Source organism: Thamnophis sirtalis, unplaced genomic scaffold (assembly GCF_051295495.1).
Source record: "Thamnophis sirtalis isolate CommonGarterSnake01/CBP01778 unplaced genomic scaffold, rThaSir2_p1.2 scaffold_5, whole genome shotgun sequence".
In the NCBI taxonomy this organism is placed as follows: domain Eukaryota; kingdom Metazoa; phylum Chordata; class Lepidosauria; order Squamata; family Natricidae; genus Thamnophis; species Thamnophis sirtalis.
Window position 1 is genome coordinate 119,012,923 of NW_028261385.1, and position 16,328 is coordinate 119,029,250.

Genomic DNA, 16,328 nt, shown 5'->3' on the forward strand with positions numbered 1-16,328 from the left:
CATGCGCGCACGCGCACACATATGCACACACAGACACACACATAGACACAGGCACACACAGGCACACACATACACACACAACACACAACACACACACACACACACACACACACACACACACACACACACACACACACACACATACATATATATATATATATATATATATATATATATAAAGCCACAACCCCTGGTACGCCTCAATTATGGGAGGAAGCTAACTGCTTCCATTCTCTGTCAATCGGCTCGTCACAAGAGTCCATCACGACAGAAACCCAATATTTTTACTGTTGCCTTTGTTATATTTGTGTTTTTTTATTTGTGCTGATAAATAAATAAAGGGAGACTAGTATAGATCTATTTCAAGCTATTTAGCTGTCATCAGCTAGCCATACCCTTACTGGGATTTGAACCTGGGCTATATTACATATTAGATAGACGTCTTAGCCATTAAGAGTCCATGATGGATTCTTGTGACGAGCCAATTGACAGAAAATGGAAGCAGTTAGCTTCCTCCCATAATTGCGGCATACCAGGGGTTGTAATTTAAATATATACCTTTCTCCCTGGCTCAGCTGATAACGGATCAGAGCCTGTGGCTTAATGGCTAAGACGTCTTCGCGAACCAGTAGTCACTTGGCGGCCTGGGTTGCTGGAACCAGCAGCAACCCAGGCCTGTCACACCCCAAACCAGCTCTCACAGCAGCGCCACAGGAGCTGCCATCTTGTTTTTTGCTTCTGCGCATGGACAGAGCAATTTTAGTTGTACTCTGCATGCCCTGTTGGGCAAAGAGATGTTAGTTCATGCTGCATTCCGCACTGTGTCATTGATTTTGGGAAGAGCCCCTCCCCCACCATACCCTGATTTCCTCAGAATTCAATTTGTGATGGATGCATTAGTTGGAATCTGACAGAGCTGTTGCTGAAGGCCCCATGGCTGATGTAAAATATTATTTTATTGGTTGTTGAAGAAATAGTAGAAATGACAAATAGGTTATAAAGCAAATATATAAATTTACAATTAGGACTATTGCAAAAAAACAAAAAAATGAGATTGCTGTTTAAAAAACTAATTAAAATACTCAAAGTAAAAGAAACAAAAATTTCTAAACAGAAACAGAAAGGAGAGAAAATAGTAAAAGCCAAAGGAAACAAATGGCCCCAAAAGAAAAAATCAGTAATAATGATTCAAAGCACTTTGCTTTTCATGATTTCCCGCTGTTCTTCCCTATCAGAACCAATATTGCATATGTCTATAAATTATTGCTATTCATCTTTTGGGCAACACGTGAAACCTAAACAATAGATAGCTTGGTCCAGTGGTTAAGACACCAGCCCAGAAAACAGGAGATTGTGAATTCAGGTCCAACTTTAGCAATGAATTCCAGCTGTGTGACTTTGGGCTAATCACCAGGAGACTGAGAGTTCTAGCTTGTCAGTCTCCCTTCTTAACCCAAAGAGCTTTGGGAAAATAAAGGTAGGACAACTTCCTTATTTGCAAAAATAATACAGGTGGAATTCCAATAAAATAAATGTAACGAATATAATGTAATATGGCATCAGGTTGTCAGATTTTGATTTTCTGTCATAGTAAAGCTATTTAAAACCTGAGAAAACAGCTTATTATGAGGTTTTTTTCTGTCAGATCAGGATAAAACAGCACAGGTCTTGTAAGGCACGGGAGGGGTCGTAAGTCCAAGAACAGGAGTCAGGTCCAGATCATCTTTAGATGTTCCTGAAGGCGGCTGGAAGGTAAATCTCTGGAGGAGGTTGGTAAAGAAAAGGAAGAGCTCCATTTTGGCAAGGTCCTCACCAGCACATAATCTCTGACCTGGAAGAAAGCATCGATGGCAAAAAGGGTTGTTTTTTTTTTTTTTTTGGCTTCTTAAATTATTTTACATGGCTTTCCATAGTTGCATTGCCTCAAAGGAATGATTATAATCTTAAAAAAAAAATCTTCCTAACTATTCTGTTCCACTGAAATTCTTTCCAGCTTTTCACATATACAGAGTGATGTTACCTGCAGAGAAAGGCATGAATGCATCCCTCTTCACAAATTTTCCTTCAGAGTCAAGAAAATGCTCAGGATAGAATTCATGAGGTTTCTCCCACTGGGATTCATCATGGAGCACAGAGGTCAGCAATGGAACAATGTACATGCCCTAAACATTGAAATTATATAAAGAGGAGAATTTTTCATTGAACACATTAATGTAGAAATTATTACAATGAAATTTATGCCATTGTTTTAAAGGTAAAACAATTGACAACAACATTATAGTCTCAAATAAAAATAACATCCTGAAAAAGACATTCATCTGAATAATCAAAAGTCTACCCAATAATGACAGTAATTTATTCCCTCTCACTGTCTTTTGTAACATCATTCCATATTTTAATATATTTTCTAAAACAACATGCAATTCCTATTGATCAGTGTGACCCCTAGATATTTAATCTTAGTCTCTCCTTTTTTATCCTTTATTCTATTTTATTGTGAACATCTTTGTCTTCTTTTGATTAATTTTAAAACCAGCTAATATGCCCAAATGCTTCAGTTTCTTCATTAGATGTTCTGTACTATTCTGGTATTCCTGTATTATCAAAACTAGTAATATGTGCTTTCTGGCATGTATAAATAGATTTAATCCCTCCAAGAGAATTATCCCGAAAGGCCATATCTTCCACAACTCTGAAGATAAAATCCCAGTTCAAATTATCAAAGGCTTTCTCAGCATCCAAAAGGATCACAGCTACTTGTTTCTTATTTGGTATTAGGCATACTCCGTTATATCCAAACAGTTCTTATATTGTCCCTTAGTTGTCCTCTATGTAGGAATCCACATATATCATCATGAATAAAATGCCATAAGATCTGAAGTTAAATCTTATTCTTCCTTTGGTAATAAGGCAAATTCATCAAATTCTTTAATGGCAATAAGAATTGATCTTCAAAACATAAATTGTGATAGAAATACCATAGTCCTTTTGGCTCTGGTGCCTGGACTTTTTAAATTTTCTTTATAGCCTCCAATGCTTGGAAGGTTATTATTATGGGACTGTTCATTATTTGTTTCTGAGCTTATGTGAGTTTTTGTAAATCCTATTTCTTTAGGTATTCATCAATATTTGCCAATAATTCTTCTTGCCTTTCATGTAAGTGTAAATAAAATCATGAAAGCATTTATTTATGCTAACCTTATCTATCAAAGTTGTGTTGTCATCCTGTATCCTTAATAGAGTTTTCTTTCTGCTTTCTTTTTATAAACCAACAGTTTTCTGACTTTTTAGAAAACTCAGAATTTTTCTGCTTCACATATTTTTATTTAGTTGCTATTTCTCTCACAGTTGAACATAGATAGTTGTTATAAAAACTTAATTTGATGTAAAATACCGGTAATGGAGTCTGTTGGGGTTTTCTGTAATTCATCCTTTTAACATTTTTCTTCTAATCTACTGTGCATTTTTCTTGTGAATTGTAGTGAACAAAATACCCCCAGCTATACCCTTGCTGTTGTAACAATCTTCACCTCCATATTTTTTATCCAAAAGCCTCATTTCGGGGTTTTTTATGGTACTCCCCAATCTATTTGTTTTGAAGTATTGCTTCAATTAGTCTCCATCTAAAAAAATGCTTTTGTTTTAACTGTTGAATTAATAGAAAAGGTCCACATAATCTATCTTTTTGGCCCTTGGAAATTCATATGAGATGAAATCTTGAAAAGGATTTATGTCTTTGTGAAAGAGAGTATATCCTCTTGAATTTCCATTCTTTTGTCTGCAAGAATCTTTCAGTGCCAAATTCTTCTATCAAATAAAAGCAATGATAATTTGCCCTGATTAGGTTAATTGCTTTGACAGAGTCCCGAAGGTGCTTTCTTTTGAAAAGCAACTGAACTTTCTTGTTTTGCTACAAAACTTCTTCAATTCTGATTGAATGATGGAGAAATACTAGTTCAAGAAGGTTTAAGGAAAAAAACAAGCAAATAGATTATCAGCTACCTACAACAGATCCTGAAAAACAATAGATGTGAAGTTCCAATGTCCTGGACTTCCTACCCAGTATGGTCAGTATGATCACATAGCTATATTTTGGAAATCAGCCCACATTTATTGTTGTTTGCAGCCTCCCATATCATATGACTGCAATTTATGTTTTTGCTAGAAACCAATATTTACTTTTTGTTGCTGGCTAAAAAGTGCTACAGTGAATACAGGGCTCACTTAATGACCACAGTGTTCACTTTATGATCCCAATGTTTGCTTAATGAGTGCCACAAAAAAGTTCATAATATTGGGTATATAAAGTGGGCACATGGTGACCCACTTTATATCCATCATGATTTATGATTGAAATTTTGAGCTCAATTAAGGTCATAAATTAAGATTGAAACATTAACGATGGGATTATTTCACAGCAATCACCTTGGGGATGAAGAAGCCTTTGAAAGTTATGTCCATGGTGGTTGCATGGGGCAAATTGGTTGGAACAATATCAGCAAACCTTTGAACTTCGTGAATTACAGCATTGGTGTAAGGCATTTTGAATCGGTCTTCTGTCCTTGGCTGACGAACCCCAATCTCTTTTGTGATTTCTTCTTGGACCTTCCCTGGGAAAGTAGAATCACATCACGATGATTCCATAATTTCCATTTTGCTTTAAATGGGAGTTTATGCAAAAATTACAAAGTACATTTATAGTACAGATCTGAAGATAATCATTTGTGATCTATGCTTGTAATTTTTCTTTCGGTACTATTTTTCCCTTTTATTCACCATATATCTTATTGTATGACTATGCCCGTGCAGAAAAAGTCTTATTTATATTGATTATTTATATTTTAAGGTATAGAGATTATGAAATGATTATTGAGATATAAGAAATCAATTAAGGGAATATTGTGCTTGGAATGTATAAATCTTAGCAGAAAAAACTGATTACAGATAAACAGAGTTGGAAGAAACCTTATAGGTCATCTAGTCCAACCCCCTGATCAAACAGGAGAGCCTACACAATTTCTGACAAATGGTAGACCAATCTCTTCTTGAAAGTCTCAAGTGATGAAGCTCCCATGACTTCCGAAGGTAAGCTGTTCCATTGGTTGATTGTTCTCACTGTCAGAAAGTTCCTCCTTATTTCTAGGTTGAATCTCTCTCTCCTTGGTCAGTTTCCATCCACTATTCATTGTCTGGCCTTCAGGTGCTTTGAAATATAGCTGGACCCCCTCCTCTCTATGTGGCAGCCCCACAAATATTGGAAGATGGCTGTCATGTCTCCCCTGGTCCTTTTCTTCACTAGACTAGTCATGCCCAGTTCCTGTAACCGTTCTTCATATGTTTTAGTCATATGAGAAATCATCCTGGTTTCTCTCCCCTGTACTTTTTCTAGGGTGTCAACATCTTTTTTATAGTGTGGTGACCAAAACTGGATGCAGTACTCTAGGTTTGATCTTACTAGGGTTTATAGAGTAGTATTAGTCCCTCACTTGATCTTGATTGTATCCTTCTGTTAATGCAATTTAGGATAGATTTGACTTATTGGCTGCCACTGCACACTGCTGGCTCATATTTAGCTCCTTGTCCAGAAACATTGCAAGAACTCTTTCACAGTCACTGCTATTAAGCCTGCTTTCACCCAGTTTATATGCGTATATTTTGATTTTTCTTACCTAAGTGTAGGACTTTACTTTCCTCTACATTGAATTTCATTTTGTTAGATAGGACCTAGTGACATGCAGTCAGGGGAGGCAGGGGAGGCAGAGCCTCACCACTGTCATCATGAAAAGAAAAAAAAATGTAAAAGGAAAAAGGCTGAGCTAGTTGCTGCCAGAGTCACAGTGGATGACTCTGCTTAGTGCTTAACTGTTTAAAAAAGCCTCTAAAAAAGTGCCCTCTACAGGAGGAGGCAGGAGAACCACGTACCTCATCTAGTCTGACTTTATGATCACTCAAGCAGAGTTAAGCAAGGGTTAAAAGCCAAAAAAATCCTTATGTAGATGAGGCACTTGGTTCTCTTGCCTCCTCCTGTAGAGGGCGTTTTTAGAGGCTTTTTTAAACAGTTAAGCAGAGTCATCCATTGGTGACTCTGGCAGCAACTAGCCCAGCCTAACCTCAGCTGCTCTTGCCTTTTTCCTTTTACATTTTTACATTTTCATGATGGCAGGCAAGAGCAGAATTGAAATCTTCTGTGAAACAGCTGGAAAAGGTATGTGGGTTGGAGGGAGAGAGAGGAATTCAAAATTAATCCTCCTGGTGCAACTTTGTGTGTGTGTGTGTGTGTGTGTGTGTGTGTGTGTTTGTTTCTTCACAAACAAGAGAGGGATGTGAAGAGAGGGAAGGGGGTAAGAGAGGCAGGGAGGGCAGCCCACCAGCTTTCTTTCTCTGTGTCCACGGAAGCCCACCAGCAGAGGCGAGTCTTTTACCCACCTCTGCTGGCGGGCTGCCACTTTCTTTTGCCCAGAGACGGGCAGCTCAGGTGGGCCAGTGGGCTGCTGCTTTCTTTTGCCTGCCCCTATGTCCGCGGCAGCTGCGGACACAGAGGTGGGCAAAAGAAAGTGGTAGCCAGGCAAAAGAAAGCGGCAGCCCGCCAGCTCTCCCGCCTGACCTGGAGGGCTGCCGCTTTCTTTCGCCCACCTGTCAGAGCTCAGGCGGGAGAAAGAGAGAAAGTGCTTTAGACAGTGGGGTGTCGGGGGAGAGGACTGCCTCACCAGCCATAAACTTCACCACACATCACTGATAGGGCCCAGTGTTCAAGTCTGTCAAGATCCATCTGGATCTTGAGCCTATCTTCTAGAGTGTTGGCTATTCCTGCCAGCTTAGTATCATCTGCAAATTTGGTAAGTTCCCCTTGTATTCCCGCATCTAAGTCGTTTTTGAAGATATTGAAGTCTTAGCTCTCTTCAGTTTTAGCTAATATTCAGCAGTAATGAGAGGTGATAGGAGCATAACACACATTCTATGACTGATACATCTTCCAGAAATCCCTGAAAGGTAAAGGTTCCCCTTGCACATGTGTGCTAGTTGTTCCCAACTCTAGGGGGAGGTGCTTGTCTCTGTTTCAAAGTCGAAGAGCCAGTGCTGTCTGAAGATGTCTCCCTGGTCATGTGGCCAGCATAACTAAACACCGAAGGCACGTGGAACACTGTTACCTTCCCACCAAATGTGGTTCCTATTTTTCTACTTGCATTTTTACATGCTTTCAAACTGCTGGGTTGGCAGAATCTGGGGCAAGTAACAGGAGCTCATTCCATTGTGGGGCAATAGGAATTTGAATCACTGAACAGCTGACCTTTCTGATTGACAAGCTCAGCGTCTTAGCTACTGAGCCACCACATCCCATCCCCCATGTTATTTGGCAGGTAATTTTATACTTGTATTGAAAATCAGTCAAATAAAAACTGCTTACTCTGAACCTCTGGATACTTCATCATTAGGAGTAAAGTCCAGTACAAAGTGTTTGAAGTTGTATCCATGCCAGCAATAAATAGGTTATCCACAACACCTATAAGATTATCATTATGGAAATAGCTATTTGTTGACTTCTTATTCTCCTGAAGAGTATAAAGAAAAGATATCAAGGACATTCAATGTATGCCTATAATCTACATACATGAACAGATGTTACAGTGGCCTCCAAATTTCCAGTGTCGGGAGATTGCAAGAGTTGTAGTTCACAAAAACTGGAGAACTGTGTTTTGCTTATCTGTAATAAATATTAAGGTTAATATCTACAGTGGGCTATCAAACTATATATTAATAGTGACCAGGTCCAAGCAGAATAATAAGTCCGCTTGGACTTGCAAGGCAATGGGATGCGAATTCCACCACCAGATGGTGGTGACGGCAGACCCTTTTTCGCTGACTGGAGGACTTTTCAGTGGCCTGCAGCCAGCCGCCAGCCTCTTTGAGAGCCAGTATGCAAAGAGGTGGCGCAAACCAGCGGAGACTGGGCAGGCAGGGTGACCAGTGACAGGAAGACTGGTTTGGGGGTGTGTCCAGCTGGCCATTGTTACCAATTCACCAGACTGTGCAAAATGTCTGCCACCGGTTCAGGGGAACTGGTGGAAACTGGCTGAATATCACCTCTTGTCAGAAGACTGTGAGAGTTTTATTTCACAAAAACTGGAGGACAGTGTGTTGCTTATTTGTAAGGATTATTATTTATAATGAGGGGGGAAAGGCTATCAATATATTTACAGCAATTTATTGAGCAAGATTAAATCTAGACTTGAGATTTTTGCTTATAGAAAGCCTTATTAAACAAACAAAAGCGAAATATAAGCATCCTGAATATGTCATGCATGTACCTCCCACAAATAGCCTTTAACTCATGACCATTCCTTGCAACAGCAAATGATAGGAAACAAATTGTGCAACCTCTTTGCAACTAATTCTTGGAGTTCCCACAATTACATGATCCTGCTTTGAGTGCTTGGCAGCTATCTAGCACTTACTGTAGTTCAGTGACTGTGATTACGTGTGTGCCTTTTGCAATCTTCCTTGCTGTTTCCTCCATAAAGATAAGGGGGAGCCAGCAGGGATTTTCTGGGGTAAGTCTCTCCACTTGCCTCTCTGCCCAACACCACACTCCTTCCCAAGCCTCGACTGCCCCCTCCCTTGCAACCTTGAGCACCTCAAAATCCCACGCACACCCTCAGTCTCTCCCCATCTGGCAGCAATCACTCTTGGGATTGCAACTTCCTGTTGGTTTCTCCCCTGGGTTTGGTTGTGGGAAGCCCTAGGCAGTTGTGAAGAAGTCCTCTACTAACAACCTTTGCAATTCAGTTAACAATGGCAGTTGGCAATACAGGGATTTCCATCACTAAGCAATTCGGTTGTGCTTTACAACCATTGCTCAGTAACAGAAATTCCAGGCTGAATTGTTGTCATAAATCAAGGATTATCTGTATTGAGTTGCAGACTATAGTGGAGTGGCTCGCAAAGTAAACTTTAAATCGGAGATTATATTTTTAGATCCTGTATGGAGCAAAACTGACCTTTGGTTGTGTTTGTGGCATGCTGGCTAAAATGAATGGCAGGTTTTGTGTTCTATGATTAGCAGGGAGCCTTAACACTCATATCCTGCCAGAAAGAATTATGCCAAGATCTTGATTGACCAAAAAGATGATGGATATTAGAGTTTATGGACACATCTGTTTATGGCATTTTATTTTCTAGGCATTTCTTAAAACTCGTGTTAATGAGAAACATATGGTAAAGACCATGAATTACTAAATGAATTGAAATAAAGAAAAATTAAAATGTTTCCTGTTTTGGAATTTAAGAGAAAATGGGAAAGGAACTCGATTTAAATGAAGACAGAAATTGCAGAAATGTATGTCAGAATACATGAAGTCAGGACATCCTTCTGCTTTGGCTGTGTGTGGAAGTACATAGGCTGAGTGACTGTTGCACGTTGATTTTCAGTGAATGGCGACAATGGAAGAACCAGGAATGAGTATGGAGAAAAATTGTGATTAACTTTCCCCACCTCTCTCTGTCAATTCTTCTCAATACATGCTTGGTCAATGCTTTCTTTCATGAAGACTGATTTTATTTTAGCTAACACGAAGAAGAAAGACTTCAGATTTCAGAGCTTATCTTCACTTTTCCATGGATTTCCTTAGACTGCAATTTCTAAAAAAAGGGAGAATGCTTTCCTCTTCTCCTGCACTGATGAGTTTCTGGACCAATAGGAAGAGCATTCACCACATATCCCAACCCATATCACAATAATTAATATTCCAATGTTTATAAATAAAGATAAAAGGGTTGCTTCCCAAGGGCCCACCTGACCGTTTCCCTACTGGAGTTATCCCTCCATGAGAGACAGTAGACGTGGTACTATGGGTAATCCTCAACGAATGACCACAATTGGACATTGAGAAAGTGATTGTTTAGTAAAACCCACATGTGACTGCTTCACTCAACTGCTAAAAAAACAACAAAAGTATTGCTTTTTACAGGGAAAAATTCCAGTTAGAATTGCATTGTAGTAACTTTAATAGTTATGCAAGGAATAAATATATAACACAATGCTTGATGGCCAACACTGTTGGCAATCAAGGATGCTGCAAGAATTCTTGCTGAGAGCCACCTCTCAAGAATTCAGAAAGAGGTGGAGCTGTCAAATAATGCAAAATCTTATATCTTGGAGGAGCTCTTGAATGTTGTTTCATAAAGTTTTAAACATGATCACTTTTTTAACCAGCCTTAGCTGTTTAATAGTATCTTGGTTGGTGGAGGTTATCAATTTTTATTATTTTTGTTTCAAGTTTATATCCCCACAGAACCTGAGAATGAGATTACACAAATTCCAAACTATACTCAAGCCTTGCTTTCACTCCAGGGAACTGTTTTCCTGGACATTTCTAAAGCAAGGATTTTCATGTATTGTTGTACCAGCCAGAATATTTTTAAAACATGTGAAAGAAAAAACATCCGCTACAATTCCTTGCATACTTGAAATGCTTTATTACCTTTTTCTGCCGAACAAGAAATGCATCAATAAATGTCCTCTGATTATTTTCATCAAACTCCTTGAGATTTTCAAGGAATGTGGCCTGTATGAACTCATGGAACTCTTTTCGGTTTTTCATTATTTTTTTGGGACCATCCAAAAGGAATCCCAACTTGGGAAACACATTATATATCTGAAACAGTACAGAATAATAAGAGAGATAGCAAATTAACAGAGTGGAATACTATGAATATATTTTATGGTAGACATCTCAAAGCATTTTTATCCAAATAGGTTTGTTCCATAGTCTTCAAAATCATCATCATTATCAACAACTATGAAATATGTGGGTGCTAAATATATGATAAATCAAGTTTTCTAATTAATTAAGAACCAAATCTCACAAATTAAACCTTAATAAACTGTAGGGTTGAAGTTTATTTCATATGAAAGATTACATTACCAACACCGAAGGGGTTCCTACAAGGTGTAAACTTTCTTCAACTAATTCCAGTAGTCTTAGCAGTGTAGCATCTTCATATTCAAATCTCTTGCCAAGTAAAAAAGAAACTATGATATTGGCAGCTGCAGCTTTCAAAATTCTTGCTGGGTCAAATGGTTTTCCTGGTCATGAGCAATAAATTAAAACAGAATTGTGAAAGAATCCCAGAATTAAACCTGTTCTTCATGACCTTAAGATTGGGGATAAAATTGCTTATCATAGAAACTACACTCTGCATAGAAGATAGCAAGAGAACACAGGTTTATGAGCTAAAATTTACTGTCAGCAAAGTCAAAGAATAATTCTGTGATCCATCCTTTAAAAACCAGAAGTAATTACACATTAATGTAGTACTAGAGACAAGCATCATTTGGAGTGAGAAGCATTTCTGATGACAGGTAAAATGGAGCAGCAGCATTCTAGTCCCTGTGTTCAATCCCAGCTCTTCCCATTTGAGAGGAATCTAACTTTTATCTACAATTTGTTTCTGCTTTTATTTAAAATGATTGTATTCCTTGAAAAAATTTAAATTGTTACAATAAGATGTTTTAAGGACCTAACTTCCCACCCATCATTACAAAAGTGAGTTAACAGAGAGTCCTGTAATCCAAAACAGAGAATGCTGGGCCATAAGAATAAGTTGAAATTGTCAACAGAACTAATAGACACATGAATATCACTGACTAAAAGCCTGAAGGAACAAGTAAGTCCAATTCCAACACTTTTTCATTTTCAAAAGCAGTGCTCATATTGAAAAGAATGTATCCTTCTGTAAACTTCAATTGTTAATTTAGTATAACAATTCCTCATAAATAAAAGTTATTGGCATATTTTTCTGAAAAGGTTCCTCTACAACTTCTATACATAGATTGCCTTGAAAGATAACAGGTAAATCTGTAGGATGGAATACCAACTCACCTTCATAAACCTCATATGTTTTTATCAAGACACTGCACTCTTCACTGATTTTATCTTCAACAATCCTCTTACCCATCCCATAATCCCGCAATGCAGCTATTGAAAATTGCCGCATCTGTCTCCAGTTCTCACCATGAGCAAAAATAACACCTGGAGAGGTAATGAAGTGGTCAAATTAGAAATAAGAGTTCATGTCGAAGATCAGTTTGAACCAGGAAAATTCCACCATTATAATGCATATGTCTGAAGAGTATAAAAATTGAGGGTTATGGAAAGCATTTATTTCTAGTATAGCAGATGAGAGTTCATGCTCTCACCAGGTAGTTGCCTACGTGTGAAGTTTAAAGTTTAAGCTGCCTATGATGAGTAAGGATTGCTGTGCCTTCCTTCGAGAGTGGACCAGCTAATTCCGACATCTACTACTGATTTGGCTGTGCAAATTCTCGTACCCTAATTTGGGGCAAATGAAGAACCATAAATGCACGATACTGGGATTTCCTGCACCCCAAATTTGAAAACAAGTAAAACAAACATGTTCAAGGTTTGGACTTTTGGATTAGTACAATTATTCCTTACAGAGGTATCCTGTAGTAAGATGGGTGGCCATTACATTTAATACACAAAAAAATTCATTATCTTTTTTTCTCTAAATGCCTCTGTTCACACTGAGGGATTAAATCAAGTACAATCTGTTGTGATTTCCAGAGGCTGTCCAAGTTCTCTGATGTTACCCTCTATGAAAACCTCAGGTGAAACATTCTACATGTAATCCTTGTTTACCAACTGCAAATAGTTGTTGTGAAAAGGTTGCTATGTGACATAGTTGATAAACAAACATGAGACATACAGGGAGTGAAAGAGGGAGAAGGAGAGTGGATGGAGGAGAGAGAGAGCTGCAAAGATAAAATTAGATATAAGAGTTCAAGTTGAAGATCAATTTGAACCAGGAAAATTCCACCATTATAATGCATATGTCTGAAGAGTATAAAAATTGAGGGGTATGTAAAGCATTTATTTACTTCTAGCACAGCAAATGCAGTATTCATGCTCTCATCACATGGTTGCCTAAGTGTGAAGTTTAAAGTTTAAGCTGCCTATCATGAGTAAGGATTGCAGTTCAGCATATAAAAATATATCTGGTGTCTCTTGCAAGGAGAAATAGGAGGAAATACAAATGGAACTCTGGGAGAACACTCCCCCCTCCACTTCCTTCCTTAGACAGTGGACCGGCTAATTCCAACAATTACTACTGACTTGGCTGTGCAAATTGTCAGGTACCATAATTTGGGGCTAATGAAGAATAATGGATGCACAATACTAGGATTTCCTGTACCCCAAATTTGCAAACAAGTAAAACAAATATGTTCAAGGATTGGATTCTTGGATTAGTACAATTATTCCTTATGGAGTTATCCTGTAGTAAGTTGGGTGGCCATTACATTTAATAAATAAAAAATGCCATGTCTTTTGTTCTCTGGATGCCTCTGTTCGCACTGAGGGATTAAGTCAAGTCAATCTATTGTGATTTCCAGAAGCTGTCCAAGTTCTCTGATGTTACCCTCTATGAAAACTTTAGGTGAAACATTCCACATGTAATCCACAAGTTGTTATGTGATATGGTTGATAAACAAACATGAGACATACAGGGAGTGAGAGAGGGAGAAGGAGAGAATGGAGGGAGGGAGAGCTGCAAAGATCAAACACAACTGGTTATAGTTATCTTGGGAATTACTCTTAGTTTGGTGGAAGAAATTTGGGTGCATGCACTGGTTGAAAATGGATTTTTATACTACTGTTTACTACCACTTATTACCTACTATTTATTATCGTTACATTAGCAAATAGCCACTATCTGAGGCAATTGCTAAATGAGGATCACATATACATAATATTGATTAGATTTTTGCAAGGATGGTCAACTACAATCCAGAATGAAATAACTTACCAAAGCCCTTTGTATAATCCTCAAAAATGGGGACAATGGGCCTCTCTGCAAATGCCTTTGCCTGGTTCACCAAAGCCTCTTTGACCATCTCATAGCCAGTCAGCACCACCATTTCCTGGCATCCCATTTGAAGACGGAAAATGGGACCATATTCTTTTGACAACTGGAATTCAGCAGATGAAAAACGAATGACAGTTCTGATCAACAATTAGTCTCATGTAAGGAAAATTCTGTTACAAATCATGTCTCAAAAATTCAAGGTTGAAGTAATTTCTTTCTTTCTTTTGTGGTAGAAGTTATTATACTATTTTTTTTAACATGCAGAAAAGTACTACTGTCCGTTGGATACTCATGACAGAATATGGTCACGTTTTGGAAAGAAGTTAGCTATGCAGGAAGAACATTTTTAATGGTAACAATTTCTGATGTATTAATTTCTAACCCTCCATGCAGCACCATTCTAGATCTACCACACACAACATGGCACATTGAATTCTCAGCAGTGCACAAGCACTAACCCCTCAAGAAAATGAAACAGTTTTAAGAAATGCCTAGAAAATAAAATGCAAGCAGTTATTCCCAAATCCATCCTGAGTCTAAATCAGCAATTTCCAGTGCTTTGTAATGTTTCCTAAGATGACAGGAAGAGACTGACACCATCACCTCCAAAAGCAGGGAATGTCTGACTTCCAAGCTACAGTTGCTCTTCAAGTATCACATTATCACTACATTATTAATCGTTTATGCTGGACTTGATGTGGCATGTTATTTTTCTCAGCTACTGCAGAACCCTCTCTGCTATCTTTCTTTGATACTGAAGGTTGCTAGCGTATTTGTTTAATTCTAAAGGACGAGACAGATCGGATAGAGTTCTCCCAATCAGAATGGTTTGGAAGAATTAGCTACTTGCGTACAACAAAAACAGGGACTTAATTAAAAAAGACATGGAGTACTTTATCAATATATTTGCTTCTGTCTTGAAACGTTATGTTTCCTACACATTCCTTTCCTCTAATCCTATTTACAAATGTCTCTGTTTATGCTGTAGAAATGGGAACTTTAGACTTCTTTACATGTTCAGTAATGAATTGATATTATCAATGGACAAAGGATTTTTTTAATGCACTCTGTGATGACACCATTTATCACATATTCTCTCATTTTACCAGTCTAAAATGTGATATATTAATGTGCATAATAGCGACAACCTTATCTGCCTCTATAGAAATGCAACAGCTTTCAACTGATTTTATAAACAATATAATATATCAGAATTTGAAGGAATCTAGTGCAAAAGCTCACACACTTACAGTATTTTAAAAATACTGACAGTTGTTATTTATTTTTTACAAATATTTCATACACTTTTATAAAAACTTCAACATTTTAATGCAGGCTGCAAATCCTTTGCAGGGGGAGGGTAGATATTTCCAATCTTTTAATTCTTTGAACCTTGTCATATTTAAACTGGAATTAAAATCCTTTGAGTAAGGTTCAAAATTATATTTTTTCATTCAGCTGTTTTGGACAAATTCTCTGGAGTAGGAAATAAATTGGAAGTTTTTGAACAATGGGCATTTCACTAAAATTATATTTTATTAAAATATATTAACCTACAGATTATTATATTAATACAGATGTCAATGTAAGATTTATACATTTTCCTTCCTCTACATAGTCATAGGCAATTTTAACTACCTGTTCAAGTTTCAGATAAATAATTAGAAAAATGTACATTCTATTAACAAATTTTTTTGTATAATCCTTCCAGTATATATAACAAATGCAAACATCAAGTTAATGTGATTTTTATAGACTTCCATAGATTCCTTAGAGCCAACAAGGAACATATCAAGCTTATTCCAGTTAACTGCTTAACCTGATAAATAAACATTAAACATTTATATCGGCATTAATACACTTTGGCAAAGAACATCCATAGTTGTTAATCGTCAGGTTTACCTTTATCATTGTCTTATAAGGCCTCTTGAAATCCATTATGTGCAGATTTCCCAAAATGGGTATAGTCCTGGGTCCAGGTGGAAGGGTTGGGGAGCTGTTTTTCTGGAAAGTACCCATTTTGAAAAGGAATAAAACTGCAAGAATGAATACTACTAATAATAAAATAAGTAAAACCCAAGCCATTTCCTTTCAGAAGCCGTTTTCATGTAACAAGTAGAATGAAATCTGTAAACTGAAATGATACAAACATGTATTTTAAAACATTGCACTAAGCAGAAACTCAGCTACTGTTTCTACAGAATCATGAAACTGCCTCTTTATGATAAATCACTTTGAACTTTGACTTGGTTTTCTAACTCCTCCCTAGAAATTTGATATACATTTGATTGTTTTACCATACAGTGTGGGTGGTGCTTATTTTTAATTGCAAAACAGATTTAAGCTTATTTGAAATGCACAGCAATCCAATACTTGAAACACTTTTTAAAGATTGGATTATGAAATCCTTTTGTTTGTCAACAACATTTCAGATTAGGAACCAA

The 16,328-nt window shown here is 37.5% G+C and overlaps 1 protein-coding gene across 1 annotated transcript; it reads right to left on the bottom strand.

The window, feature by feature from the left end:
- Positions 1–1,030: 1,030 nt before the first annotated feature.
- On the bottom strand, positions 1,031–16,073 carry LOC148045618 (cytochrome P450 2K1-like). Its single transcript, XM_087716752.1, has 9 exons — positions 15,787–16,073; positions 13,825–13,987; positions 11,880–12,029; positions 10,923–11,083; positions 10,479–10,652; positions 7,406–7,550; positions 4,426–4,610; positions 2,021–2,162; positions 1,031–1,831 (listed from the first exon to the last, which is right to left on the bottom strand). The coding sequence occupies exons 1-9, from the start codon at positions 15,967–15,969 to the stop codon at positions 1,647–1,649; spliced, it is 1,488 nt and encodes a 495-aa protein (XP_087572878.1). The 5' UTR covers positions 15,970–16,073; the 3' UTR covers positions 1,031–1,646.
- Between the last annotated feature and the right edge of the window lie 255 nt (positions 16,074–16,328).